The sequence below is a fragment of the Lissotriton vulgaris genome, chromosome 2_1 (genome assembly GCF_964263255.1).
Source record: "Lissotriton vulgaris chromosome 2_1, aLisVul1.2, whole genome shotgun sequence".
NCBI lineage: Eukaryota > Metazoa > Chordata > Amphibia > Caudata > Salamandridae > Lissotriton > Lissotriton vulgaris.
Genome location: NC_141687.1, coordinates 1316746953 through 1316774926, shown reverse-complemented (window position 1 = coordinate 1316774926; position 27974 = coordinate 1316746953). Strand labels below are relative to the sequence as shown.

The 27974-nt window shown below is 47.3% G+C and overlaps 1 protein-coding gene across 1 annotated transcript in view; it reads left to right on the top strand.

The window, feature by feature from the left end:
- Window positions 1–200: 200 nt before the first annotated feature.
- LOC147732555 (uncharacterized) overlaps window positions 201–27974 on the top strand; it is a 237069-nt gene continuing 209295 nt past the window's right edge. The window contains exons 1-2 of the mRNA XM_086954281.1: window positions 201–1144; window positions 4799–4891. Of these exons, the coding sequence (XP_086810407.1) occupies window positions 4811–4891 (81 nt within the window). The 5' untranslated portion in view covers window positions 201–1144; window positions 4799–4810. The remainder of the gene's footprint in view (window positions 1145–4798; window positions 4892–27974) is intronic.

Genomic DNA, 27974 nt, shown 5'->3' with positions numbered 1-27974 from the left:
ACTGTCACTGATGAGGTACTTGCCTCATTTGAAATATCAGAGCCCTAATTGCTTGACAGTGAACTGGCGTCAGAACTCGCAGAGTCCGCAGTTTGATTGGATTGTGGTAAAATAGATACATTGCTTGTCAAAGCTTGCCTCTTATATGAGTCGAATTTTTGGGAGAATGTGAATATCCTCCCCTCCTCATTGTCTTTTTTGTCACAGGCAAATTTATTTACTTTGCGCTCTTTTATCCCCCCTTCAAATTTTTCGAGGCGTTCATTGATTTCCTCACACGCCTTCTTTACTTCATTGTGCTTATTTAAGCTTTCCAAATCTGATAGGGTTTTATCAATGTCCTTAATAATACTGGCTCTGTCTATTTCCGCATATTTAATGAGTATCAGAACCATATTCATTGATGGTTGCAAGTTATTAGTTGCCCATTTGACTAACATAGCGGGATGTGGATTTTCAAATGTAGGGGCAATCATAACTCTCAGCCCTCTAGGAACACAATTGACGTCCCTGTATTTCTCCAGAGACCTCTTCTCCCACCATTTTGTGAGTTCGTTTTTTTGTAGTTTTTCCAATTTTTTTTAATAAACTCTTCAAATCATTAACATTGGTTTTAGCATTGGGGTTGCTGCTGCTAGATTCCTCAGTTACTTCATTTAAATTTTAAATAGGGCATCAGCTGCTGCCTCTCGATCAAACAGCATGTCTGCTGTCGACATGACAGCCAATGATTAATAACGAAGCACTGCGCGATACTAAAAACTGCTTGTAGAGTATCCCGCTGTAATGCAGTCCGGAATCTCTTAACCCATCAATGTGAAAGAATAAGTATGTTAAGACTTTACGGCTCCGCTTACTGGGGAAGTGTCAGGATGCTTCAAAGTGTCCTCCGACCCCCGAAACGCCGACATGCAATCCTCGGCTCGCTTGCCGCCTTCTCACAAGTATCCTTTGACGGGGCAGTCCGGAACTCGACTCCTTCCAGGTTCACAAGGATTCGCTTCCGCAATGTAGGCTGTATTTTCGCCGGAAAGCCCAGTTTCAAAGAGAGGGTTCGCAAGCTGGGCAACAGCCTCACTCCAGCAACTTAAATGTAGCACGAAATCCTGCAGTACGCCAATGTGCACCAGTGCAGCAATAACAGGTACGAACCACTCGAGGGACTTCAATTAGGTTTCTCTGTGCTTCTTTTTATTTTAATGGCAACCAGTCAGTCCTGACCAGTGCCCCAGCATGACACGTTTCGACAGATCCAGTCTGTCTTGATCACATGACACGCCACAGTTCTCGTGATACTTAAATGTGAAACCAAAGATGATAAAGGCCAATAGAATGCATTTGAGTCAGTTCATCAATTGGGAGGTCACATGATCATATACATATACCTATACATATATACGAAGTGAGGATGGCTTTTTCCGAAGGCATGAAAGCTGTGGCTACATGGATGGCACGGAACTATCTCCAATGTAATGTCACCAAGACCGAAATCTTGCTTTTTGGGGAGGCAAAAACCCTGTGGACATCAGATTGGTGGCCATGTGAGCTTGGCCTAATGCCTGAGCCAAAACTGGCTGTAAAAAACCTAGGGGTACGCCTTGATTGTGCACTCTCTTTTAAACAGCATGGAAACTGGGTGGTTGGCCAATGTTTTCATGTCATTGGACTTCTACGTAAAGTTTTCCCAATTTTACCTGACTCTACTAGAAAAACCTTGGTGCAGGCATTGATAATGGGCCGCCTGGATTATTGCAACGGACTGTTGTTATCAGCTTATGAAAGTGTGATTGCAAAACTTCAGGTGGTACAAAATACTGCAGCAAGGCTAGTATTGAATTCTCCACCTAGAACTCCATCTAAACCCCTTCTGAACAAATTACATTGGCTCTCAGTCCGTAATAGGATCTACTTTAAGATATGCTGCTTAATCCACAAGAGCCTATACGGAGGAGGCCCTCCCTAATGGAAAAATAAATTCATCCCATACAATCGGATCCGGGCCTTGAGGTCCAGCAATCAACTTTTACTGAGAGTGCCAACGGCAAAGAAGGTTAGACAAGGTGGTCATGCTTTGTCGGTTGTCGGACCCACTTGGTGGAATAGGCTTCCCCTAGATCTCAGGCAATGCCCAGAACACTTAAAATTCAGGAAAAGGCTGAAAACATTCCTATTTCAGATATAGGGGGTCATTAGGATTGCGGTTTTTCCGCATCCTCGGGGCCGGCGGAAGCCACCGCCGGACCCGAGGATGCGGAAAAACCGCAGCGGACTGACCAAGGACCCACCGCCACATTAGGATGGCTGGTGGGTCCTGGTTTCCGTCCGCAGCTTTTCCGCCGCGGCTGGCTTACAACCACGGCGGAAAAGCTCTGATATGGTGACGGTGTCTCTCAGACACCGTCCGCCATATCAGGATGGGATTTTAAAAGTGCTTTTCCGCGGCGGGTTTTCCGCCGTGGAAAAGCATACGGATCTTCACCTAGGGGGCCCGTTGCGGGCCCCCTAGGTGAAGGGGGGGTGGGGGGTGCACATGGGGGGTATCTATGGTACCCCCCTGCATTTGCATGCAGAAAGCGGCAGGCACCGCGCGGTGCCTGCCTCTTTCTGCATGCAAATGCAATGCGTGCATTTTTAACATTGCCGCGGTTGCAGCTTGAAGCTGCACCCGCGGCAATGTTAAAAATAGAGGATGTGACCGCCAGGGTGGCGGTCACATCCTAATCGCACAGGAGGGGACTCCGCAGCCCCTGCGGACGTCCCCTCCTCCTCAATGATCGCGGACGGACGCAAGTCCGTCCGCGATCATAATCGGCCCCTATAGTCTGTGTTTCTTGAATGTCCAATGAATTAAAGATCAAATTGTTGCACCGTTTCCTTCTCTTCTCTTTTTTCTTCTGTGCGCAGAGATACTCTACTAGAGTCGATTCTAGCGCGTTATAAATTCATAAATAAAATATACACACATATATATTACACCTAATACTGACCTTTAATACTTACCAAAATACTTACATTTTAAGGTAAACATTTTTTACTGCGAGTATGCCTTTGCCTTTAATGCATTTACAACGAGATTCAGACACGTTTTCACATAATAAACACTATTTTAGAAAACTGTTTCCTAAACTTATTCTGTTAAAAAAAAATCCACTTTACAAAACCATATAAAATACAGCCATCCATCTTTTTAGCAATTGTAATACATCTTTCATATACAATCCAATAGTGCCATCTACTGGCCAGAGGTAGTTGTAAATGCATTAGTGGTTAAAAGACTTGTGATTCAGTTTCAGTCGTTGTTAAGGAGTCGTGGTTCAGGCCCTTCGTGGTGAATGAGTTGTTGTAAAGGTCGTTTCCCTTCCAAAAGAGCCCCATTAAGTACGATGATGGGGGAAGGCTGGACAGCAGGGTGTGGGAAGTGGGAAGCGTGAAACGCTGCATTGGAACGGGGGGCCGCTGGGGTCCGTTGCAGCGTGCAAAAGGGGGAAGTGAAATTGGGGAAAAAAAGAGAGAAAAGTGGCAAAATAGAAAATAATAGCAGCAAAAAGGTGGAAGGAGAAGGGAAAAAAGTCAGAAAAAGAGGTAGAGAGGGCAGACCGGCAGCAGAGCAGAGCCACTTTAACACTGGACCACCAGGGATGAGACACATGGAGTAGCCTGTGGGTGGAGTGCCTCACACTGACTACCCAGCAAGGGTCAGTGAGTCCGCAGGGCAGCAACTACTTGGTGGAGCTGCGCAGGAGGAGAGAGATCACTGACCAGGTCAGTGGGATTGCTCAGAGGTTCTCCATGCTCGCATTTACTTTCTGCCTTTCTCTGACTAAATCTTGGCTTGTTTTCTGGTTACCGTAAATATAAATAACACACAATAAATGTGCTCTTAAGTGCTCTATGGTACAATATCTTGAGACTGAACCACTCACATTTAACTCATATCTTGAGGCGAGCTTTGAACCTTGCCTGAGAGATCAGCCGTGTGCTCCCACATCCTGTTGTCTATTTAAAGTACTCCAGTGAGTCATTGAGCTGACGAGCTCATGGATGAAGCAACCGCGTGCCAGTGAGAGGTACCGGACCTGATATATTGTTTGGCAGCCTACTCAGTAAACCCCAAAATACAAGACTGTATTCTCTACTGATGACGGTTAATAAACCAGAAACATGTGTCTAGAGATCAGCACTATCTGCACCAACTTTGGCGAAATACTCGAAAATATCGGAGCGAGCTACCAGAGATTGCATTTCCCAGAATGCCAGGGGCGAACCTTGCCTGAGAGGTCAGCGGTGTGCGCCCACATCCTGTTGTTTTTCTATTACTTATTGTTTATTATTCTACATGATTTATTGTTACTTTGTATAAATACAAGTTTTTTTAGAATATTGTATACATTTTCTTGTTTCTATATATTGTTAATTTATTATTCCCAATAAATAAATAAATATGAAACAAAACTCTTAGATTCCAGATTACCAAGATAATGTCTCAAAAGTCGTTTCAAAGAATCCTACTTCAAGTCCTTTAACCTGTTTTGTCAAGGCTGCAACCTAACCTTCGGTCAAAAAATCCAAGAGTTCTTTATAATGTTCTTTTCTCTACAATGTCTTTAGCTTTCGCCTGGGAAATAACTGTTGAGCAGTTTGTGATAACAAACTTGTGCTGTTTAAAGCGCTACATTACCAAACTGTTCTTGAGCATCACTTGTAAAGCTAGCTTTGTTGCCTAAGCAATGCATGTATGTTTTTACTCATCTCTATCTTCATGTGTCATGCTGACCATTTTCTTTCTTGTGTTTTGCAGGAAGCCATCCTTATGGCTAGCGGAACATCGGGTGCTGCTGAGCTGGAGCACTCTCTGGAGAAAACTGATAGAGTGAGTGAAGACTCCTCTCAGGTAAGCAGGGAGGCTGGCTGATGGGAGCTTTTTTTATGGGATCACCAATTGCCAAGCAATGTGTGCCAATCTAAGTGTGTTTTTAAAGGCTCAAGAATTCTATCTAGCCACCAAGATTTTAAAATGTTGCGCAACCTCAAGGGAATATTCCAGCCCTGCAAGGAGCTGAGCGCCTTTAGCAAGGTTTTTATGACCGTCATGACACCCATATTGTAACCTTGAACACTTCCTGTTCCATAATTGCCATATTAGTAGAGTCTTCATTTGCATCAAAGTAAGTAGTAATTGCCTCTCCTATAGTCTGCCTCTAGATGGCATCATGAGAGGCTGTAAAAGCCAATTTGGTACATGCGGTCATGGATTAACCTAGTGTAACATTAGGAGCAACGGATTGTGATCTGATAGTCTTAGCAAGATATTCGGTACTGTGGGTTAATTCAAGGATGGGTGATGGAGCTTAGGCCAGATCGATTTGAGTGTACAGTGTGTGTAGTGGGGAAAAGTAGGAGTACTCTTTAGTGTGGGAATACACTGCTCTCCAGAGATGCACCAGACCCCAATTGGAGGTCCAGGGGGGCAGTGCCCGTGTTGTTATTCAGACTTGCGCACCCAGTTCCAAAGGTTGCAACGAGTCAGGTCTTTTTTTCTGGAACCATGTTAGAGTACCCTACAATCAGTAACAGCCCTTGGGCATGCAGACTAAAACAGTAAAACTACTGACCAAAAAAATCAAGTTGCCCTTGATTGGGAGCATATAGTTCAAGTATGTGTAGATCCCTCCCATCCAATCTGCTAGAAGCAAACACATATCTACCCTCAGGGTCAAATGTCTGTGTCACTAGGGTGAAAGGAGTGTACAGTCTGACACATATGAACCAGTTACCTTGTATCTGTAAGAGACATATGTTAGTTACAGATTCCTTACCTTAGATTTTCCCCAGTTGTCAGTCTGGACCCTGAGAAATTTTTCTTAGCAGTAACACTGCGCATCGTGGGTGGCGTCGGTCGAATATGCGTCCGTCGTCGGCATCATGGTCCCCGGGTTGATATTGCAGTTCCTACTTAGACACCGCCCCTGCCCGCTGATGTCAGTTCTGACATGACTTTCCATGGCAGAAGCACAGAGCCATGAAAGGCACTGACCACTTGTGTGCAACATCTAGGGCCCTGCAAGGGAGTCCCTATCCCTAGAAGTCAGCTCGCAGAGCGGGGATGATGGGTGGGCAGTAAGGAATCTATAACTAACACATGCCTTTTACAGATACATTGCTACCGAAGGTAAGTAACTTGTTCATCTAAAAGAGAAAGTTAGTTATAGATTCTTTACTTTAGCATAGATACTCCAGCAATACCAAACTCCGGAGAAGGGTCTGCGAACTAAGTTCATACCAGAAAGTCTTGGAGGAGGGAACATGCAAAATAGCAGTCCCTCTTGACTTGGCTGTCCAGGCAGTAATGTCTGATGCCCAAGTGGCTGCCTGACAGAAATCAAGAAGTGGGACTCCACGTACCAAAGTAGTGATTGCTGTCATAGCGCTAGTGGAATGAGCACGTAGCCCCACTGGAGGTTCCCTTTTTACTAAAGCATGACAGACTTTAATACAAAGGACAACCCATCTAGAGAAGGTACGCTTCTGGACACCCCAGACTTTCTTGGCACCTACTAAATGCTTGAGTCACCCCTGGTAATGTTTAGTGTTGCAAATTACCTCGTTGCCGCGGTGCGGATTAGGAAGAGGAAATCACAAACTCAGTAGTGGGGTCAGTGAAGAATGTGGTATATACTGCTTTTTTGCACAAGATGATAGCTTATTTGCACTTGATGAGTTCATTTAATCTGATTGTTTTATTGTTTTTAACTGTAATGCATTGTATGTAATATTTTTACCGTAATTGGATTGTTTTTAAATACTGTAGTATGCTTTTATGATTTTTAACAAAATCGAATAAAGTGGTTTTTGACTTGACTTGACTTGGCACCTACGTAGCCAATGAAGAGTTGATCATCCACCAGAAAATCTTTTGTTCGGTCCAGGTAGGACAGGTCGCATTTAGGTTTGAGACGATGGAGTCTCCTTGGAAGGGTGTGGAGGTGGGAAAAAGGTGGGCAAATTAATAGTTTGTCCAATGTGAAAAGGTGTAACCACTTTTGGAAGGAACAAGGACCTTGTTCGAAGCACCACCTTGTCCGGATGCACAGAGGAAAGGGGGCTTGGAAGAAAGAGCTTGAAGCTCACTCACTCTGTGAGTAGAAGTGATGGCAACAAGGAAGGCAGTGTTTAAAGTGAGGAGCTTGAGAGGACAGTTATGAAGGGGCTCGAAGGGAGCATACATGAGATAAGTAAGGACAAGATTTAAGTCCCACTGGGGCAGTATGAAAGGAGATGGAGGAAAGAGATGAGTAAAGGCCTAAAAAATCGATTTACAATAGGGGACTTGAACAAGGAAGGCTGATCAGGCAGACGAAGGAATGCAGAGATAGCCGCAAGATAGCCTTTAAGAGTGCCCAGAGCAGAGCCCTTCTTGGCTAAAGAAAGTATATACAATAGGACCTATGAAAGAGGGGCAGAGAGGGGATCCAAAGCCTTTGCTGTGCACCAGGCCACAAACTTGTTCCATCTACAGGCGTATACCGTTTTAGTGGAGGGAGGCTTGGCTGCCAAGATGGTATTACAGACTATGAGTAGAAGATCAAAATCTGTCAACTGTCGCCGCTCAATCCCCATGCAGGGAGGTAGAGGCTGGACAGGTTTGGATGAAGAACCCTCCCCTGCTGCTGCAACACAAGATCCACCCAAAGGGGCAGTCTGAATGGAGGATCAATGGCCACGCTCTAGAATACCAGACTCTCCATGACCAGTCCGGAGCCACAAGAATAACTTGGGCCCAGTCGTGCTTGATCTTCTTCAGCACTCTGGGCAGAAGTGATACAAGTGGAAACATGAGGCCGTAGTTCCACTTGCAATGAAAAGCACTGCCGAGCGAATGCCAACTTGGAATCTCCAACACACAGAATTGATGGCATAGCGGGTTCTCTTCAGTGGTGAACAGATGTAACCAAGGCTCTTCCTACCACTGAAAGAGACCTTGTACCACCTCCGAGTGAAGATGCCATTCGATATCTACCAGGCACTGATGGCTGAGTTCACCCACCCTGGCGTTCAGAGAACCTGCCAGGTGTTGAACCACCAGGGTCATTCCCTTATGTTCCAGCCATGTCCAAAGGGAAAGAGCCTCTTTATAGAGGGTCCTTTTTGTTGCAGTACCACATGGTGGTGGTGTTGTCTGTGAACACCTGCACTACTTTTCCCTTGAGAGAGGTAAGGAATGCCTTTAGTGCCGAGCGGATCGCCCGGAGCTCCAGCTGGTTGATATGGAGCCCAGACTCCACCGGAGTCCAGATGCCTCTGATCTCCGCCTCTCCCAGTAATGACCTATCTCTCTCTACAGTGAGGCCTGATTGAAAAAAAGAGAGGGCTCTGCCTCTGACCCAAGCTTGGGTTATTAACCACCACTGAAGTTGTTGTGCAGTTCCCTCCAAGATCTGGAAGTAGTCGGAAGGATTCCCCTGATGCTGCGCTGACTGGAACTTCTGGTCCCACTGTAGAGCCCGCATATGCCATCTGGCATGATCCACCGGCAGGGTCCTGGAAGCCATGAGGCTCAGCAGCCTCAGGGTCATTCTCACCAAAATCCGGGATAGAGGCTGAAACATCGGTATAATAGCCCGAATATCCCAGACTTGGAAGGATAGACCCGAATCTGCACTGTGTCCAGAACAGCTCAGATGAAAGGGAGTATCTGAGAGGGAGTCAGTTGTGACTTCGGCACGTTGATAGTGAACCCCAGTGAATGCACAAGGTATGCCGTAGTCTGGAGGTGGGAGACGACAGCCTGGGGCGAGACTGCCTTCAACAGCCAGTCGTCAAGGTAGGGGAAGACTGGAACCCCTGATCTGCGCAGATGAGCTGCGACAACCGTCATCACCTTCCAGAACGTCCGAGGGGCCATGGTAAGGCCAAAGGGGAGCACGGTGAACTGAAAATGCTTGTGGCCTACCGCAAACCGTAGGTAGCGTCTGTGGGCTGGCAGGATGGGGATGTGGAAATAGGCATCCTGCAAGTCCAGTACCACCGTCCAGCCTCCAGGGTTGATAGCAGACAGGACCTGAGCCAATGTTAGCATTTTGAACTTCTCCTTCTGGAGAAAGCAATTGAGGACCCTGAGCTCTAGAATAGGACGCAGACCTTCGTCGTTCTTTGGCACCAGAAAGTAGTGGGAATAGCAAACATGGGCTACTTCTGGTGCAGGGACCCTCTTGATAGCTCCCTTGGCCAAGAGAGCTGAGACTTCCTGGTGGAGAAGTGCTAAATGATCCTCTGACATGCGATCGAAAGATGGTGGCACGGAGGAAGGGGTATTCTCAAAGGGGAGAGAGTAGCCCCTTCGGACTATTTGCAAAACCCATCTGTCTGCCCTGATGGGTTGCCAGTGGGGGACGTGATGGTGAATCCTGCTGCCCACTGGCCGTTGGTGGCCCTGAGAGGTTGGACTAGGGAAGCTGCTGCAGGGGGGAAAGGGTAGACTGGCCCGCCCGCTGGCAGTCACTGGGTTCCACATCCGCATCCACCCAGAGGCTGGGCAGCTTGCGTAAACCGGTGGAAGGACAGGGCTGGACGTGGCATAGGCCCCTTCCGTAGCGACAAAAGGGTTGAGGCCCAAAGATTTGGCCGTAGCCCTAGAATCTTTAAAGCGCTCAAGCGCCAAGTCTGCTTTGTTCCCAAAAAGACGATGGCCATCAAAGGGCATGTCCATAAAGGTAGACTGGAAATTCCCGAAAAGCCAGATCTCCTCAACCAGGCATAGCGCCGAAGGGCTACCAACGTGGCAGTCGTTCTGCCTAGTAAGTCGGTGGTATCCAGTCCACATCTAATTGTGAATTTGGCTGCATCTCTCCAATCCCCCAATGCCTGGGAGAGAATGGCCCTGCCACTGCGGCAGCACCTGAACAACTGAGTCCCAGATGGTATGGTAGTATCAGCCCAAGAGGCATGCGGTATTCACAGACCGCAGTGCCAAGCTGGAGGAAGAGAACTTGTGCTTCGCAAGTTGATCCAGCTTCTTGGATTCCCTATCTGGGGGAGCAGAAGGGAATGCGCCGTTGGATGAAGAGGCTCTCAGGGGAAGGGTGTTGGGTGAGAAAAACTGGGTCATCCGGGGCCGGGCAATGACGGCTGGAAATCGTCCTCTCCACAGGTGCCCCTGTGCTGGACTTGTACCAGGTGCCCAGAAGGAAGCCAATGAGGGCTTTGTTGAACGGCAGATGGGGTTCAGAGGAGGATGCTGCAGGCTGAAGCACCTCTGTCAGGAGGTTAGTCCTGTCTCCAACCGAAGGGAGCTCAAGGCCCAAGACCTCGGCCACCCTTCTCACCATAACTGTGTATCAACGCTCCTCCTCCGTGACCATGGTATGGGGAGAAAGCATGTCAAGGTCTGGAGAATTGTCCAGACCTCTGGCGTCACCCAGATCATCTCTCCAGTCTGGCTCTTTATGCTGGTATGCCAAAGGGTCAGCGACCCCTCCTAGTCCTCATCACCACCTTGTGGGTGGTAGGGAACACCAGGGATGTACAGTGAAACAAAGGTACCCTCTGGCATTGGTACCGATGTTGAGTGACATCGGTTCTGGCTGTGGGTCCATCTTGGGGGTGAGGATGGGGATGGCGTCGCAGATCCGACCACTGCACCTTCAATCGTTTTCAGGACCGCTCCTGCAACGACTTTCGCTTCATGGCCCGACAATCGGAGCACAACTTGGGGCCATGGTTGCACTCCAGACACCAAAGACACATAAGGTGCGGGTCCATCACATACATCAGTTTGTGACAGGTGTTGCAAGGCTTGAAACCGGTCTAGCATCAAGATATCCCAATGCACAACAGGAGTCGAAAGACTCAAAAAAGAGGTCGACAAAACATGGAAAACGCTTGGTCAAAAAGTGACTAAAGGGGTAGCTACCTCCGGATCTGCGCTAGGCTGGAGCGGAAAAAGAATAAACAAACATCAGCGCGCAGGGATGGCATCTAAGTAGGCACCCAAATGTCATTCCGGCGACCACAATGCCGACAATGGACGAGGAGTCGACCGAAGCCACCTACCGACACGCAGGGGTACTGCTAAGAAAAAAAAACTCTGGATCCAGTCTGACGCCTGGGGTAAAGTCTACGGTAAGGCCTCTATAACTAACTGTCTCTTTCAGATCAGCACACCATCTGTGCTTGAGCTGCAAACTTTTGGATTCAATCAGGTGAGTCTTCTAGAGCACAGTAAAGTGAACCCCTTGTCTCTTAAGAAAGGAGTACACTTGATACTGTTTGACAGGATGGCAGAGACAACAGTCATTTAATGTGAGAAATGTACACCTGGCCATTAATACTCAGAAGATGGGGATAGGTTAGATCCCTGGCACCTTACTTGTGATGAGGGTCTGGGCCAAGGTTGATGGTTCAAGCAACAATAATGAGTTGGGTTTAGTCATGTGTGAAACTTCCACACCAACACTTCTCTCTTACTTTTCACTACGGCCAGCAAACTCACATAGCAGTAAGAACAAGTCAACAACTGCAACACAACATTACCTAACAAAAAATCCTATAAGAGGGCCAAGCTTCAAACTACACAATGCCCAAACTTTCTAAACGTATAGGACCAGATTTAATAATGTTTGATGGAGTGCAGCTGGGGAACTTACTGCGCTGCAATGCATGAAAGGGAGAAAACAGGGGTTGTTGCCACGAGGCGGATGAGTGTAGACGTGTGAGCTTTGAGCTCCGCGCCGACCCCAGCTGTAATTCTGAACCGGGACATCATTGGAAGCCCCCAATTCCCCGGAGGGCGGCGGACACAAGCTGGAAGCCCCTGCAGTGTTAAAGGGGAGCATCGGAGCAGTGCGGCCAGAGTAATCGCCGTGCAAAGTTGGAGACGGGCTGAGGGCTTAAGATGGCGGCACACGGATGTTGCGAAGTAGGACTGCCCCGTTAAGCTCAGCAAGACCCACCTGGAGCAGCCCACCGGAGATTCAATCTGGAGCTAATGTCAAAGGAAGCACTGGGGGGCACAGAAGACTCAGGCCAACCTACATTATCGGCCTGGAAAGATGATCAGGCAGCAGTGGGGACCCCAAGATGGCGGTGAGGGTGCTCCCGCATATCGATTAGTGGTGCAGTGCAGCAGCCTGGAGATCGCCGGGCAGAGCTGCGGGGGGTGTCAGAGCCTGACTCCAAGCTCCGAAGCGAGCAATGACATTGCGATGACGGTGGGCGAGGTCTGGGGCATCAGAGCCACCCGCTGCAGCTGCAGAGAGAAGTGATTGCTGCAAGAGGTGCCGAGACTGTGTAGGCGGCCGTGGCCAGTAGCCGCCATCGCAGGGACTGCGGAATGGCAGCACCCGCGAGGTAGGTAGGCCACAGACAATCCAGGACTGACTGCAGGGCAGTGGGGCACTTGTGGCAGGATCCGGCCTTGAGGGAAATGGCGGTATTGCTGACGGCGACTGGCAGGAGCATAGAGCCGATCGTGAGCGCAGGTGGGACACCCACGGGGAGTCAGCGGCAATACGGCTGGAGTTTCGGTGTTAGGGGAGAGCCCCGGAGGCGGCACAGACCCAGGCAGAGGGCAGAGAGTGCGAGCTGGTGGTGGCCATGTTGAGCAGTGGCACTGGCTGGTGCAGTGAATGGTCTGCGGGCAGCCCTGCGGCGCTGGAGAGGTAGTGGTGATGGCGGCGCTGCTATGAGGCCTGACATCATTGGCTGCACCAGTAAGTCGCTGTGGCGGCGGATTGTCAGGGGTGGGTACTGCGGTGCTGATGAGACCTGCCATTTTCAGCCAATAAGACAGTGAGGCAGCTGGAAGGTGTACCAAGAGGGGCAACGCGGCTGGCAGGAACTGAGCCCTGAAGGTGAGGGCGCGTGGCTCAGCCGGGACAAGATCTCCTTGGCAGAGGAGCGGCTTATATGGCCAGCGAGAGCGAAGCCAAATAAGAGTTCAGGGGCAGGGTGCCCACAGCACCCGGGCGTGTTTGGCGGACGGCATCTGTGCAGTGCATGAACAGTTGTGGGGAGCAGAATGGAGGCGGAGGAGGCGGTCTGACTGCCTGAGGCTAGGACACACAGCTAGAGGCTGCCACGGGGAAGTAATTACTGGAGGAGAGCCTACCTGCCAGACGAATCTCATGGGCCGAGTAAATATGGGGAAACTCAGAGGGAAGCAAGCAGGAGCGCAGACAGAACAGGAAGAAGGCGTGAGTACCCCAGGCAATTGCGAGGGGTCTCAGCACCGGTCGGAGGGGATGCTCCAGCAGCAGGTGGATCAAATCCTAAAGGCCATCACAGATACCAGGGAGGCCTTGCAACTTTTTATCGCGCATGTGACGCAGGACCTTGGGTTGCTCCGAGCTGACCACGCCAAACTAGCCGACAGGGTCAAACAAACGAAGGTGACCCTAGAAGTCCTGGAACTGGCCCAAAAATCGATATCAGCTCAGATGACAGACTTCCAGCACAGGCTGCAAACCCTGGAGCGGAGAACAGAAGATGCTGAAGGAAGGAATATGGTTGATTATTTGGAGGACTGGCTGAGGGGGCCTGTCGCCCCGGAGGGCCTGTCATCCTGCTTCACCCTGGAGAGAGCCTACAGGGTTCCGGCCTGACCGTTGGCCCCCTGGAGGCCGGCCCGGCCGATGGTGGCTAGGCTGCTCCATTATAAAGACAGAGACCTTCTGCTAAACAAGGCCCGGACTACAGGCCCATATACAGTGGGCAACAGCAAGGTGACAATATTCCCAGATAATACGCTTGAGGTCCAGCGCTGCAGGGTATCATTTGTGGCAGTCAATAGAGCACTCAGGGACGAGGGCCTTCGATACTCCTTTGATGTTCCCGGCACGCCTGAAGGTAACTGTGGATGGTAAGACCTATTTCCATGGCAACCCTTAGAAGGCCTGGTATTGGCTGGAGATGTATAAAGCGGGCACTGGAGAGGCAGGTCAAGGTGCGAGCGCACTTACGGAGGAACCTCGACCACGTAGATCGCGGCGCAACCGACGACACCAGCCTGCGGCTCGGGGACCAACACTGACCCAGACGGAGAAGGAGGGCACTTCCGCTTTGCAGGCCGTCACGGCCATTTCACAGGAGGAGGGGATAGCATCTCAAGAGGAGACAGAGTCAGAAGAGGGATTTCAGGAAGTGGAAATTGAACAATCAGACACAGGAAGCTTCCACCTACCTCATGTGACGGCTGGGGCGGCGGATGAGATCGTAGATGGGTGACATGGTGGTCTGCCGGACATGGGCTGAGCAGAGAGCGGGCGTTGGCTCCGACGGGGGTTGTTTCCCCCTGGACTTGGCTGATTAGTGCCTGGGTATCGAGGGTGGGAGGGGCTTGCAGGGCCGGCTGAAAACATATGTGAATGGTCCTGCTGCACTCTAGCCTCGACGGAGGCTAGTTAGACATCAGGGGAGTTGAGCGCAGGATGTTGGTATACAAGGAGGTCGAATCTCTGAAGCTTGGGGAGCAGCCCCCTAAGTTTGTGTGGGTATAGCTCCTCTGGGTTTCCTTGAGGAGCAGTTTGAGCGTAAGTTTGGATGGGTAGTAGTGTTGTAGCGCCTGTTCTGGGGGGGTAGGTTGGGTGTGATTGGGATGTGGGTTAGGGTAGTTAGTATCACCGGTGTGTTCCTACGCGACAGATGGGTGCTAGGGGTGAAGTGGTTGCAACATGGGGACGTTACGTGGTTTTAATGTATTACATGGAATGTGCGTGGGCTCCATACAATGCATGCCTACCTGGTGCAGCGGGGGACGCATATATCGTTTCTTCAGGAAACACATATTACACGATCTGAGGGGTTGGCCCTGAAGCACAGATGGAGGGGGCAACTATTTTGCACGACTTATTCAGCTTTTGCCAGGGGCGCTTTAGTATGGGTCAGAAAACACAAGGGTGGCTGGGCCCGAGGGGAAGGAGGGTAGGCAGGGCCAACAATATGAAATAGAAATGTTTGCCTATGCCTCCAAACTACTTCAAGTACACACTAGTTCATGTACAAGTAAACCACAACTTGTTAGTTTACAAAAAACAATTTATGTTTTCAATTTTATACTCAGTTTACAGAAGAAAAATTCGCAAAAGACAGAACTAAGACCACTATCAACCTCATGTCTTAGCCATATGTAATTTCAAAGCACTTAATACAAATGTGCAATAAACCAAATATGTGGTGAACAATTAGAACAACAGTGACTTTTTGACGTAAAAAACATTACCATGAATACATGGACCACAAGACCTTATACATTTGTGAAACAAGGACTCTTACAAACAATTAGGAACATGGGGAAAAAATAGAACACAACGTTTTCAACAGTTTGACTCCCACGGCCTGAACAGGAGCTAATCAATTAAATTTCAGGAGCATTGCCCATTTCTGCAAAAAGTAACAATGGCCAACTGGCCAAACAAGAAAAAAGGGGGATGCAGACGCGTTTCGAATCCTGATTAGCGACTTGCAGAATTCTCGTCAGGGCAGTCTGAATCTAGTCCATGGGAACTGTTTAAAATAAGAAACAAAGCAAAGTGTTTACTATCTAGCGAGTCCTCTAGCCACTACTCTCAGGACAGTGCAATTACCATACAATTCATACCTTGTGTAAATCCTGCCCACAGTCAGTCTTGTTTTAGTGGAAAATGTCGTCTAGGCTTGCTGGCCTACGCTGCAACAGAGTAATGGGATGAATAAGTACTTATAAAGGTGCACGGGGAGGAAATGCTTAAGAGCCATTAACGCTCATTTACCTGCGTTACTCCTGGGAGCTAAGCCACGTCTTCGCCACATGGGGTGAAGTTCTTCTATTTTTCTGAAACAAGGTGACAGAGTGCGACTTAGTACCCTGCTCACTCGCTACCACGCTGATCGCGTGTCAATTTTAGTACTTAAAATAATACACTTACTTGGACACCGATCCGCGGTGACCTCAGTGGGGGTTCCGATTAGACCGCGTTTCTCCACACAGAGAGCAGTTTTTTAAAATATCTGTGAGGGTAAGGAGAAGGGCGACGTGTTATCGCATTATTGCTGCTGTGCTAAATATTTCAGAAGTGGCAGATTAAAATGTAGCCGCATCAACGCAAATCGCGTGTGAATTTGGAATCTTTAAAATAATACACTTACTTAGACACCGATCCGCGGTGACCTCAGTGGGGTTTCCGATTTTAAGACCGCATTTCTCCACACAGAGGGCAGTTTAGTAATTATCTGTGGGGGTGAGGAGAGGGGGACATGTTACCGCGTTATTGTTTCTGTGCTTAAGAGTTTCAAAGGTGACAGTTTAAAAAGTGGCCGCTTCCATGCTTACCGCAATAAGTTTAGAAAGCCTCTGATCAGTGTACTGGCTCCACAGCGACAAACCAAGGGTTGTGGGTGTCCCTGGGCGTCGCCGGTCTTGAAACCCAGACCATGTGGTTGGTAAAGGGCCAATCAGACAAACGGCCAGGTAATGATGCATGATGGGACCTGTAGTGTCAAAGGAACAATGAAGGTTTCTGACAACCATTGAGGTGCATTATGGGACATGTAGTGTCAGCCAACGGGCACGGAGTGTTTTACGCCCTGTTTATTTCACTGAGACTGTTCAGACCTTTATTAACGCTGTCAAACTTTAAGATTAGATACGCCTCCTTGCGCAACAGCATTGTATCCACATCTTGGAAATGTTTGGGGTCAATCCATGCCAATGTGGTCCATTTGAAGTCATTCTCAGAATGGCCGTTACTGATGAAATGTTCCACCATGGGAGCAGTCAGGACTTTTTTCTTAAGCCGGGAGCGATGCTGGGTAATCCGGGCATTGATAGGCTGATTTGTTTTGCCTATATATACTCTGTTGCACGGGCAAACCACCGCATAGACGACATTTCGAGTCTTGCAATTCGTGAAGCAATCATGCTTCCATCTAATGCCATTATTTACAAATGTGTCACCTTCTATGGTGCTTGAACATGAAACACAATTGCCACATTTATGATGTCCGCATATTGGTTTCAATTTCCACTGTGTGACAAGGTCGCTTTTAGGTGCTGTGATATGACTGTCTGCTTTGATTAGATGTTGCCCTATGCTTCTATTCTTACGCATGGCGAAGATGGGTTTGGAGAGGGGGTGCTCCAAAGTCTCAAGAAGATGCCAATTATTTCGAATTATATTCTTGAATTGATTCGTATGTTGGCCAAATGTGGTCACGCAAACCAATTGTTCCAGATCTTTCTTTTGTTTCTTTTCGAATAATGTCTCTCTTGGAGTGAATTTGGCCCTATTTTTGGAATGTTTTAGCAATTTCTTTGGGTATCCTCTCTCTGCCATCTCGCTGCAGAATCTCATTGCGTGGGAGTCAAAATCACAAAGGTTGGTACAATTTCGCCTGATCCTCAACAATTGCCCGTAGGGCAAATTGTTTTTTAATGATTGAGGATGCGAACTGGTATAATGCAGAATGGTATTCCGATCGGTTTCCTTCTTATGCAAGGAGGTAGTCAACTTAGCCTCACAGGAGCCTACCGTGACGTCCAGGAAAGTCATTTCTTTTGGACTGTAGTTAAGTGTGAATTGGATATCTGGGTGCCTAGAGTTCAACCACTGGTGGAACTGCTCGAGGACCGCCTGGCTCCCCTGCCACAGGAGCCAGACGTCATCAATGTATCTTAGCCACTGAATGATGTGTCCTGAGAAAGGGTTGTCACTTAGGACAAATCGTTCCTCATATTGTGCCATATACAGCACAGCCAACTCCGGTGCATAGGGACAACCCATGGCTGTCCCTTTGACTTGAATAAAAAAGCTATTCTCGAACTTAAAATAATTACTGCGAAGAGTGATCTCAGCTAGTGCCACAATGAAGTTGGTAGGCACCCGATGGGGTCTATCCCTTTGTTCTAAATAAAGTTCGATGACCTCTAAAGCTTCATCCTGCGGTATTTGTGTGTAGAGCGAGGCAACATCAAGTGTTACCATCAACTCGGTCTGATCATTGAATGCATGTCCCTCAATCTGTTTGATGAAGGCTGTTGTGTCACTGAGATGCGATCGGACTTTTGCAATACATGGCTTTAAAAAGAAATCGATGTATTTTGATAATGGTTCAAGCACCGAATCGCATCCCGAGACAATGGGTCTGCCCGGGGGTACCTTTTCGTTTTTGTGAATCTTCGGTAAGAAGTAGAGAATCGGAGTTCGAGGCATTTTTTTATTCAAAAATTCATACTCTTTAGGTCCTAGAAAACCTATGTCCAAACCCTCCTTGGTAATTCTAGATATTTTGTCCTGGATTGCATGGACCGGGTCTTCTTTTGAGGGTCTGTACCATTCCCTGTTGTTAACATGTTTTTGGCCTTCAGCAAGGTACATGGGACGTGGCCAAAGGACCACTGCCCCGCCCTTATCGGCTTGTTTAATCACTATTGAAGTGTCAGATTTCAGATCACCAATTGCTTTTTGTATACCCTTGCTGATATTGTTCTTAGTAAAGCTCGTTTTCCGCTCAAGTTTAGTGAGGGAAGACAGTACAGCTTGCTCAAAAGCTATGACCTGTTTTGGAATATTTAGAGTTGGAGTGAAACGTGATTTAACTCTAAGTCCAGTGGTTTCCTGTGTGGACGTCATTTCGGCTCCCGCGAAGTAAGTTTTTAACCTTATCTTGCGGCAAAAGTCAAGTGCTTCCAATTTTAGTTTAGTAAAGTCCGTTCTTTTAGTTGGAACGAATTTGAGGCCAAGATTAAGAAGCATTTTTCCATCCCTAGATAGTTCCTTGTTGGAAAGATTAACTATAGTGGACAAATTTAATTGTTGTTGTAGTTTTTGTTGCGTGTTCGCATTTGCCACGGTTGCTTGAAGCGAGGTCGCGATTGGCCGCCCCTGGACAAAAAAGGAGCCGACCCTCGAGTGGCGCCTCGTTTATTGAAATTAGACTGTCTTGAGTCAGGGGAAGAGTCCAGAAGAGGTGGTGTCTGAGAAGGTCAAAAACCTGTTTTTTGATCTGCCCTAAAATGAATTTAGGGCCCCTCGTGACTCCCCAGAAGTGTAAAAATCTTCTTTTAGAAAGGGATACACCCGCTCCAACTGAAAGATTTGGAATCTTTGTCAAACTGTGCTGCTTTCGTATTCAGAGAATAATCCTTGAAAGTGGCAATTTCCTTTTCAATTTTTTCAAGGAGTGCCTTAGCTTCAGTCGTGGTCTGGTTGTCGTTAATTTGTTTAATCAAGTCTTCTATCTCCTTCTCTTCCTGACTGCAAATGCGCTGGGCGGTTTCAATGGTATGCACCATTAAATCCCTGCTGCACTTGGTATTTATTTGGCTAAACCCTTTCTTGTACTCGGTGTCCTCTATAAAAATGACAGGGATGTTCTTAACCTGAAGGCCCCATGGGATGGTGCCAGCTTTTAGGTGCCTTAGTAGGAAGTGGCCGTGAAGTTCCGTTCGAATATGCTTCTTTTGAAGCCTAATCAATTTATCCGCCTCGTTTTGTTGTTTTGCTGAGGCGCTCAAAGTGATCGTAGAGAATGGCGAGGACGCTATTAGTTTATCAATATGGCTTTCCGTGAAGGACAGCGTGTCTTTGTCTGCCATAATCAGCAAGAGTGAACACTCTTGCACCGCAATGGATGCTAACAAAATCCAAGGACACTTTCTAAGTGTCGTTCCCAAGCCACTCGGGCGATTGCCCGCACAAATAATAAAAAAACACAAGGGTGGCTGGGCCTGAGGGGAAGGAGGGTAGGCAGGGCCAACAATATGAAATAGAAATGTTTGCCTATGCCTCCAAACTACTTCAAGTACACACTAGTTCATGTACAAGTAAACCACAACTTGTTAGTTTACAAAAAACAATTTATGTTTTCAATTTTATACTCAGTTTACAGAAGAAAAATTCGCAAAAGACAGAACTAAGACCACTATCAACCTCATGTCTTAGCCATATGTAATTTCAAAACACTTAATACAAATGTGCAATAAACCAAATATGTGGTGAACAATTAGAACAACAGTGACTTTTTGACGTAAAAAACATTACCATGAATACATGGTAATGTTTTTTACGTCAAAAAGTGCACATTGCACATTTGTATTAAGTGTTTTGAAATTACATATGGCTAAGACATGAGGTTGATAGTGGTCTTAGTTCTGTCTTTTGCGAATTTTTCTTCTGTAAACTGAGTATAAAATTGAAAACATAAATTGTTTTTTGTAAACTAACAAGTTGTGGTTTACTTGTACATGAACTAGTGTGTACTTGAAGTAGTTTGGAGGCATAGGCAAACATTTCTATTTCATATTGTTGGCCCTGCCTACCCTCCTTCCCCTCGGGCCCAGCCACCCTTGTGTTTTTTGATTATTTGTGCGGGCAATCGCCCGAGTGGCTTGGGAACGACACTTAGAAAGTGTTCTTGGATTTTGTTAGCATCCATTGCGGTGCAAGAGTGTTCACTCTTGCTGATTATGGCAGACAAAGACACGCTGTCCTTCACGGAAAGCCATATTGATAAACTAATAGCGTCCTCGCCATTCTCTACGATCACTTTGAGCGCCTCAGCAAAACAACAAAACGAGGCGGATAAATTGATTAGGCTTCAAAAGAAGCATATTCGAACGGAACTTCACGGCCACTTCCTACTAAGGCACCTAAAAGCTGGCACCATCCCATGGGGCCTTCAGGTTAAGAACATCCCTGTCATTTTTATAGAGGACACCGAGTACAAGAAAGGGTTTAGCCAAATAAATACCAAGTGCAGCAGGGATTTAATGGTGCATACCATTGAAACCGCCCAGCGCATTTGCAGTCAGGAAGAGAAGGAGATAGAAGACTTGATTAAACAAATTAACGACAACAAGACCACGACTGAAGCTAAGGCACTCCTTGAAAAAATTGAAAAGGAAATTGCCACTTTCAAGGATTATTCTCTGAATACGAAAGCAGCACAGTTTGACAAAGATTCCAAATCTTTCCAGTTGGAGCGGGTGTATCCCTTTCTAAAAGAAGATTTTTACACTTCTGGGGAGTCACGAGGGGCCCTAAATTCATTTCAGGGCAGATCAAAAAACAGGTTTTTGACCTTCTCAGACACCACTTCTTCTGACTCTACCCCTGACTCAAGACAGTCTAATTTCAATAAACGAGGCGCCACTCGAGGGTCGGCTCCTTTTTTGTCCAGGGGCGGCCAATCGCGACCTCGCTTCAAGCAACCGTGGCAAATGCGAACACGCAACAAAAACTACAACAACAATTAAATTTGTCCACTATAGTTAATCTTTCCAACAAGGAACTATCTAGGGATGAAAAAATGCTTCTTAATCTTGGCCTCAAATTCGTTCCAACTAAAAGAACGGACTTTACTAAACTAAAATTGGAAGCACTTGACTTTTGCCGCAAGATAAGGTTAAAAACTTACTTCGCGGGAGCCGAAATGACGTCCACACAGGAAACCACTGGACTTAGAGTTAAATCACGTTTCACTCCAACTCTAAATATTCCAAAACAGGTCATAGCTTTTGAGCAAGCTGTACTGTCTTCCCTCACTAAACTTGAGCGGAAAACGAGCTTTACTAAGAACAATATCAGCAAGGGTATACAAAAAGCAATTGGTGATCTGAAATCTGACACTTCAATAGTGATTAAACAAGCCGATAAGGGCGGGGCAGTGGTCCTTTGGCCACGTCCCATGTACCTTGCTGAAGGCCAAAAACATGTTAACAACAGGGAATGGTACAGACCCTCAAAAGAAGACCCGGTCCATGCAATCCAGGACAAAATATCTAGAATTACCAAGGAGGGTTTGGACATAGGTTTTCTAGGACCTAAAGAGTATGAATTTTTGAATAAAAAAATGCCTCGAACTCCGATTCTCTACTTCTTACCGAAGATTCACAAAAACGAAAAGGTACCCCCGGGCAGACCCATTGTCTCGGGATGCGATTCGGTGCTTGAACCATTATCAAAATACATCGATTTCTTTTTAAAGCCATGTATTGCAAAAGTCCGATCGCATCTCAGTGACACAACAGCCTTCATCAAACAGATTGAGGGACATGCATTCAATGATCAGACCGAGTTGATGGTAACACTTGATGTTGCCTCGCTCTACACACAAATACCGCAGGATGAAGCTTTAGAGGTCATCGAACTTTATTTAGAACAAAGGGATAGACCCCATCGGGTGCCTACCAACTTCATTGTGGCACTAGCTGAGATCACTCTTCGCAGTAATTATTTTAAGTTCGAGAATAGCTTTTTTATTCAAGTCAAAGGGACAGCCATGGGTTGTCCCTATGCACCGGAGTTGGCTGTGCTGTATATGGCACAATATGAGAAACGATTTGTCCTAAGTGACAACCCTTTCTCAGGACACATCATTCAGTGGCTAAGATACATTGATGACGTCTGGCTCCTGTGGCAGGGGAGCCAGGCGGTCCTCGAGCAGTTCCACCAGTGGTTGAACTCTAGGCACCCAGATATCCAATTCACACTTAACTACAGTCCAAAAGAAATGACTTTCCTGGACGTCACGGTAGGCTCCTGTGAGGCTAAGTTGACTACCTCCTTGCATAAGAAGGAAACCGATCGGAATACCATTCTGCATTATACCAGTTCGCATCCTCAATCATTAAAAAACAATTTGCCCTACGGGCAATTGTTGAGGATCAGGCGAAATTGTACCAACCTTTGTGATTTTGACTCCCACGCAATGAGATTCTGCAGCGAGATGGCAGAGAGAGGATACCCAAAGAAATTGCTAAAACATTCCAAAAATAGGGCCAAATTCACTCCAAGAGAGACATTATTCGAAAAGAAACAAAAGAAAGATCTGGAACAATTGGTTTGCGTGACCACATTTGGCCAACATACGAATCAATTCAAGAATATAATTCGAAATAATTGGCATCTTCTTGAGACTTTGGAGCACCCCCTCTCCAAACCCATCTTCGCCATGCGTAAGAATAGAAGCATAGGGCAACATCTAATCAAAGCAGACAGTCATATCACAGCACCTAAAAGCGACCTTGTCACACAGTGGAAATTGAAACCAATATGCGGACATCATAAATGTGGCAATTGTGTTTCATGTTCAAGCACCATAGAAGGTGACACATTTGTAAATAATGGCATTAGATGGAAGCATGATTGCTTCACGAATTGCAAGACTCGAAATGTCGTCTATGCGGTGGTTTGCCCGTGCAACAGAGTATATATAGGCAAAACAAATCAGCCTATCAATGCCCGGATTACCCAGCATCGCTCCCGGCTTAAGAAAAAAGTCCTGACTGCTCCCATGGTGGAACATTTCATCAGTAACGGCCATTCTGAGAATGACTTCAAATGGACCACATTGGCATGGATTGACCCCAAACATTTCCAAGATGTGGATACAATGCTGTTGCGCAAGGAGGCGTATCTAATCTTAAAGTTTGACAGCGTTAATAAAGGTCTGAACAGTCTCAGTGAAATAAACAGGGCGTAAAACACTCCGTGCCCGTTGGCTGACACTACATGTCCCATAATGCACCTCAATGGTTGTCAGAAACCTTCATTGTTCCTTTGACACTACAGGTCCCATCATGCATCATTACCTGGCCGTTTGTCTGATTGGCCCTTTACCAACCACATGGTCTGGGTTTCAAGACCGGCGACGCCCAGGGACACCCACAACCCTTGGTTTGTCGCTGTGGAGCCAGTACACTGATCAGAGGCTTTCTAAACTTATTGCGGTAAGCATGGAAGCGGCCACTTTTTAAACTGTCACCTTTGAAACTCTTAAGCACAGAAACAATAACGCGGTAACATGTCCCCCTCTCCTCACCCCCACAGATAATGACTAAACTGCCCTCTGTGTGGAGAAATGCGGTCTTAAAAACGGAAACCCCACTGAGGTCACCGCGGATCGGTGTCTAAGTAAGTGTATTATTTTAAAGATTCCAAATTCACACGCGATTTGCGTTGATGCGGCTACATTTTAATCTGCCACTTCTGAAATATTTAGCACAGCAGCAATAATGCGATAACACGTCGCCCTTCTCCTTACCCTCACAGATATTTTAAAAAACTGCTCTCTGTGTGGAGAAACGCGGTCTAATCGGAACCCCCACTGAGGTCACCGCGGATCGGTGTCCAAGTAAGTGTATTATTTTAAGTACTAAAATTGACACGCGATCAGCGTGGTAGCGAGTGAGCAGGGTACTAAGTCGCACTTTGTGACCTTGTTTCAGAAAAATAGAAGAACTTCACCCCATGTGGCGAAGACGTGGCTTAGCTCCCAGGAGTAACGCAGGTAAATGAGCGTTAATGGCTCTTAAGCATTTCCTCCCCGTGCACCTTTATAAGTACTTATTCATCCCATTACTCTGTTGCAGCGTAGGCCAGCAAGCCTAGACGACATTTTCCACTAAAACAAGACTGACTGTGGGCAGGATTTACACAAGGTATGAATTGTATGGTAATTGCACTGTCCTGAGAGTAGTGGCTAGAGGACTCGCTAGATAGTAAACACTTTGCTTTGTTTCTTATTTTAAACAGTTCCCATGGACTAGATTCAGACTGCCCTGACGAGAATTCTGCAAGTCGCTAATCAGGATTCGAAACGCGTCGGCACCCCCCTTTTTTCTTGTTTGGCCAGTTGGCCATTGTTACTTTTTGCAGAAATGGGCAATGCTCCTGAAATTTAATTGATTAGCTCCTGTTCAGGCCGTGGGAGTCAAACTGTTGAAAACGTTGTGTTCTATTTTTTCCCCATGTTCCTAATTGTTTGTAAGAGTCCTTGTTTCACAAATGTATAAGGTCTTGTGGTCCATGTATTCATGGTAATGTTTTTTACGTCAAAAAGTCACTGTTGTTCTAATTGTTCACCACATATTTGGTTTATTGCACATTTGTATTAAGTGTTTTGAAATTACATATGGCTAAGACATGAGGTTGATAGTGGTCTTAGTTCTGTCTTTTGCGAATTTTTCTTCTGTAAACTGAGTATAAAATTGAAAACATAAATTGTTTTTTGTAAACTCACAAGTTGTGGTTTACTTGTACATGAACTAGTGTGTACTTGAAGTAGTTTGGAGGCATAGGCAAACATTAGTATGGGTCAGAGCGGGTGTCCCTTTCCAGCCGACGCAACAATTGGTGGACCCAGAGGGAAGGTGTGTGGTAGTGCTGGGGCAGCTTGATGGAGTGGAGGTTGTGCTGTGTGGTGTGTATGCCCCCAATGTAGAGCAACTATCATTCTTTAAAAGCTTATCAGGGAGCTTAGCGCCATACCTAACTAATTCAATAATAATGGGAGGTGACTTTAACCCCATTGCAGATGTGGAGAAGGACAGATCCCACCCTCCGCTTTCTGACTCACCGGTACATAGACTATCCAAGGCAAAAAGCGCGTGGCAGAATAATTGGGGGCTGATTGATACATGGCGCGTGCATCATCTGGAGGAGCGATATTACTCCTATTATTCTGGCCTCCATGACCTGCATGTGAGGCTCGCAGTGTTGTGTACCCCTGACGTCCATTCCAAGGTGATAGATAGCAAATATTTGGCCAGAATGATATCGGACCACAACCTGTTGTTTATGCGGATACGATGGAACCGAAAAAGGGCGGTGGTTCTGACTTGGCGGCTCCGACCGGAGGCGCTGGAGGACCCGGTCTTCTGCGAAGATCTGGGCACGGGCATTGGTCAGTATTTTGAAGAGAACAAAGGGACTGCAATCTCGGCAGCAATTGAGTGGGATGCATTTAAGGTGGTGATTTGGGATGTCTGTATCGGTAAAATGACCGGGGTAAGGAAAAAATTGCTGACAGATCTAGAGGCAGCAGAGGGCCGGTTGAGACAGGCAGAGAGAGCCCACCCTGGGGATCCAGGGGCGCAGTCCGAGGTATTGGAGGCTAGAGAGACAATGGTGGTACAGATGAAAAGGCTGTGCTGTTTTGATTTTAAGGCTTACAGAGTGAGGATGCATGCGGAGGGGGATGAATCGAGCGCCTTGCTGGCGTGGATGGCTAACTCAAATCCCAGGGGGCACCGATATTGGGATTGATAGCTCCGACAAGAGAAATGGTGCGTACACAATCAGGGATAAATAGTTTATTTCTGAAATATTATACTGAGCGCTACTGTAGCCAATTGACTCAGGGTGCAGATGGCATAGGGAAGTATCTTGCGGACATGGCCCTGCCGTGTTTGGTTAAAGAGCAAGAAGAACTACTGGGGGGTGAGATTACGGTGGGAGAGATCAGGAGTGCAATCAAGCATATGGCCCATAATGAGACTCCTGGGGTGGACGGCCTTCCAATTGAATTCTATCTCAAATACATAGATTACTTGGCCCTGCGCTTACAAGTGATATATTGGGAGGCATGTGAGGTAGGGTGATTACCTGTAACCACTAGGGAGGCTATTAATATACCCCTCCTGAAACCGGGGAGGGAACCCACAGACATGAAAGCATATCTCCCGCTCTCAAAGTTGATGACCGACTACAAAACTTTGAGCAGGATCCTGGCGACTCGGCTCCTCCCGTATATGTCACAGGTGGTCCATCAGGATCAGTTGGGTTTTATCCCTAAGCGGAACACGTCAATTAATGTGAGGCTGCTACTTCGAACCCGGGGGAAAAATCATGGGTTGCCATCTACTGCGATGATTCTATCGGTCGACAAGGAGAAGGCTTTCTATAGCCTGGAATGGCTGTATCTGTTCCAAGTCATGCTCATGATGGACCTAGAGGAGGCATTTGTGGGGTGGAGCCAAATACTATACAATTCAGCAATGGTCCTAATGCGGATGGGAGCGACGGTGTCAGCGCCCTGCGCAGTGGGGCGAGGGAAGCGACAGGGTTGTTCTCTTTCTCCATTGATGTTCGCGCTAGCAATTGAACCACTGGCCACGCAAGCTAGGTCAGGGAGGCATTATGTCGATTTGGAGTTACGCAGAGATATGCAGTACATATCGCTGCTTATGTTTCTGCCCGCCCCGGGTGGGATTTTATTGGAAGCAACTGCGCTTTTACGAAAGTTTGGTGAGGTCTCGGGGCTACGAGTGAAATGGGCAAACACTTGCCTGTTCCCTGTACATCAGGCGATGGAGAGCCCTGCTTCCCTGGGTGGAATTTGATGGGAACCCAGCTGTCCTCCTTACCTAGGGCAGCCGGACCTCTTGGAGGGAAATGTTGGCAGAGCGGTGTGAGGGATCAAAGGGAGCATGGCATTCTGGGGGAAGTTGCCGCTCTTAGTGGCAGGCCGAGTGGCACTTCTGACAATGGTAGCACTGCCACGATTGTTATATTATTTTAGGGCGCTGCGATCTGGATCCTAGGCTCGGTGTTTAGGACGCTTTGGTCCATGGTGGGAGGGTTTCTATGGGGGAGTGGCAGGGGGCGGGTAGCACTGACCAAGATGATTTGACCTCGCACTGCAGGTGGTTGGGCTGTCCCAGACTTTGAATTGTATTATCTGGCAGCCCAGTTGCAGTGGCTTACACAATCGTGGCTAGGGAATTCCTGTGCCCGGATGGTCCAGTGGACCAATGGTTCCCACGTCATGTGTTGTCCTTGGCCAGCGGATGCGTGTCGGTTCATTGACACGCAAAGAGAGAGCACTGAGATTGTGCTGGAACAGAAGCAGGCGCAGGGGTGACGCAATTCATCCGTATGCCCTGGAGATTCCGCTGGGAATCTGTATGGCCCTCCCTCATGGAGGAGACTGGTCCGCGCTAGCAGAGTGGAAGGAACTGGGGTTGCAAATGGTTGGGGATCTGTAGAAGGGGGGAGTCCTTTTGCCTTTTTAGGCATTGCAAGTAGCTATGATTTGCCTAGGGGAGCTTACTTGCTGCATGCCACTCTAATCTCAGCGATGCAACGCCATTGGGAGGAGGGCTATCGGAACCACAGACTCCTTTGACAAGTCAATATGTCGTAATGGCGGCGGGGACTGTAAAAGCTATAATGTGCTTATATAGGAGAATGGTGGAAGAGGGGCTACACCCTCTGTTAAGG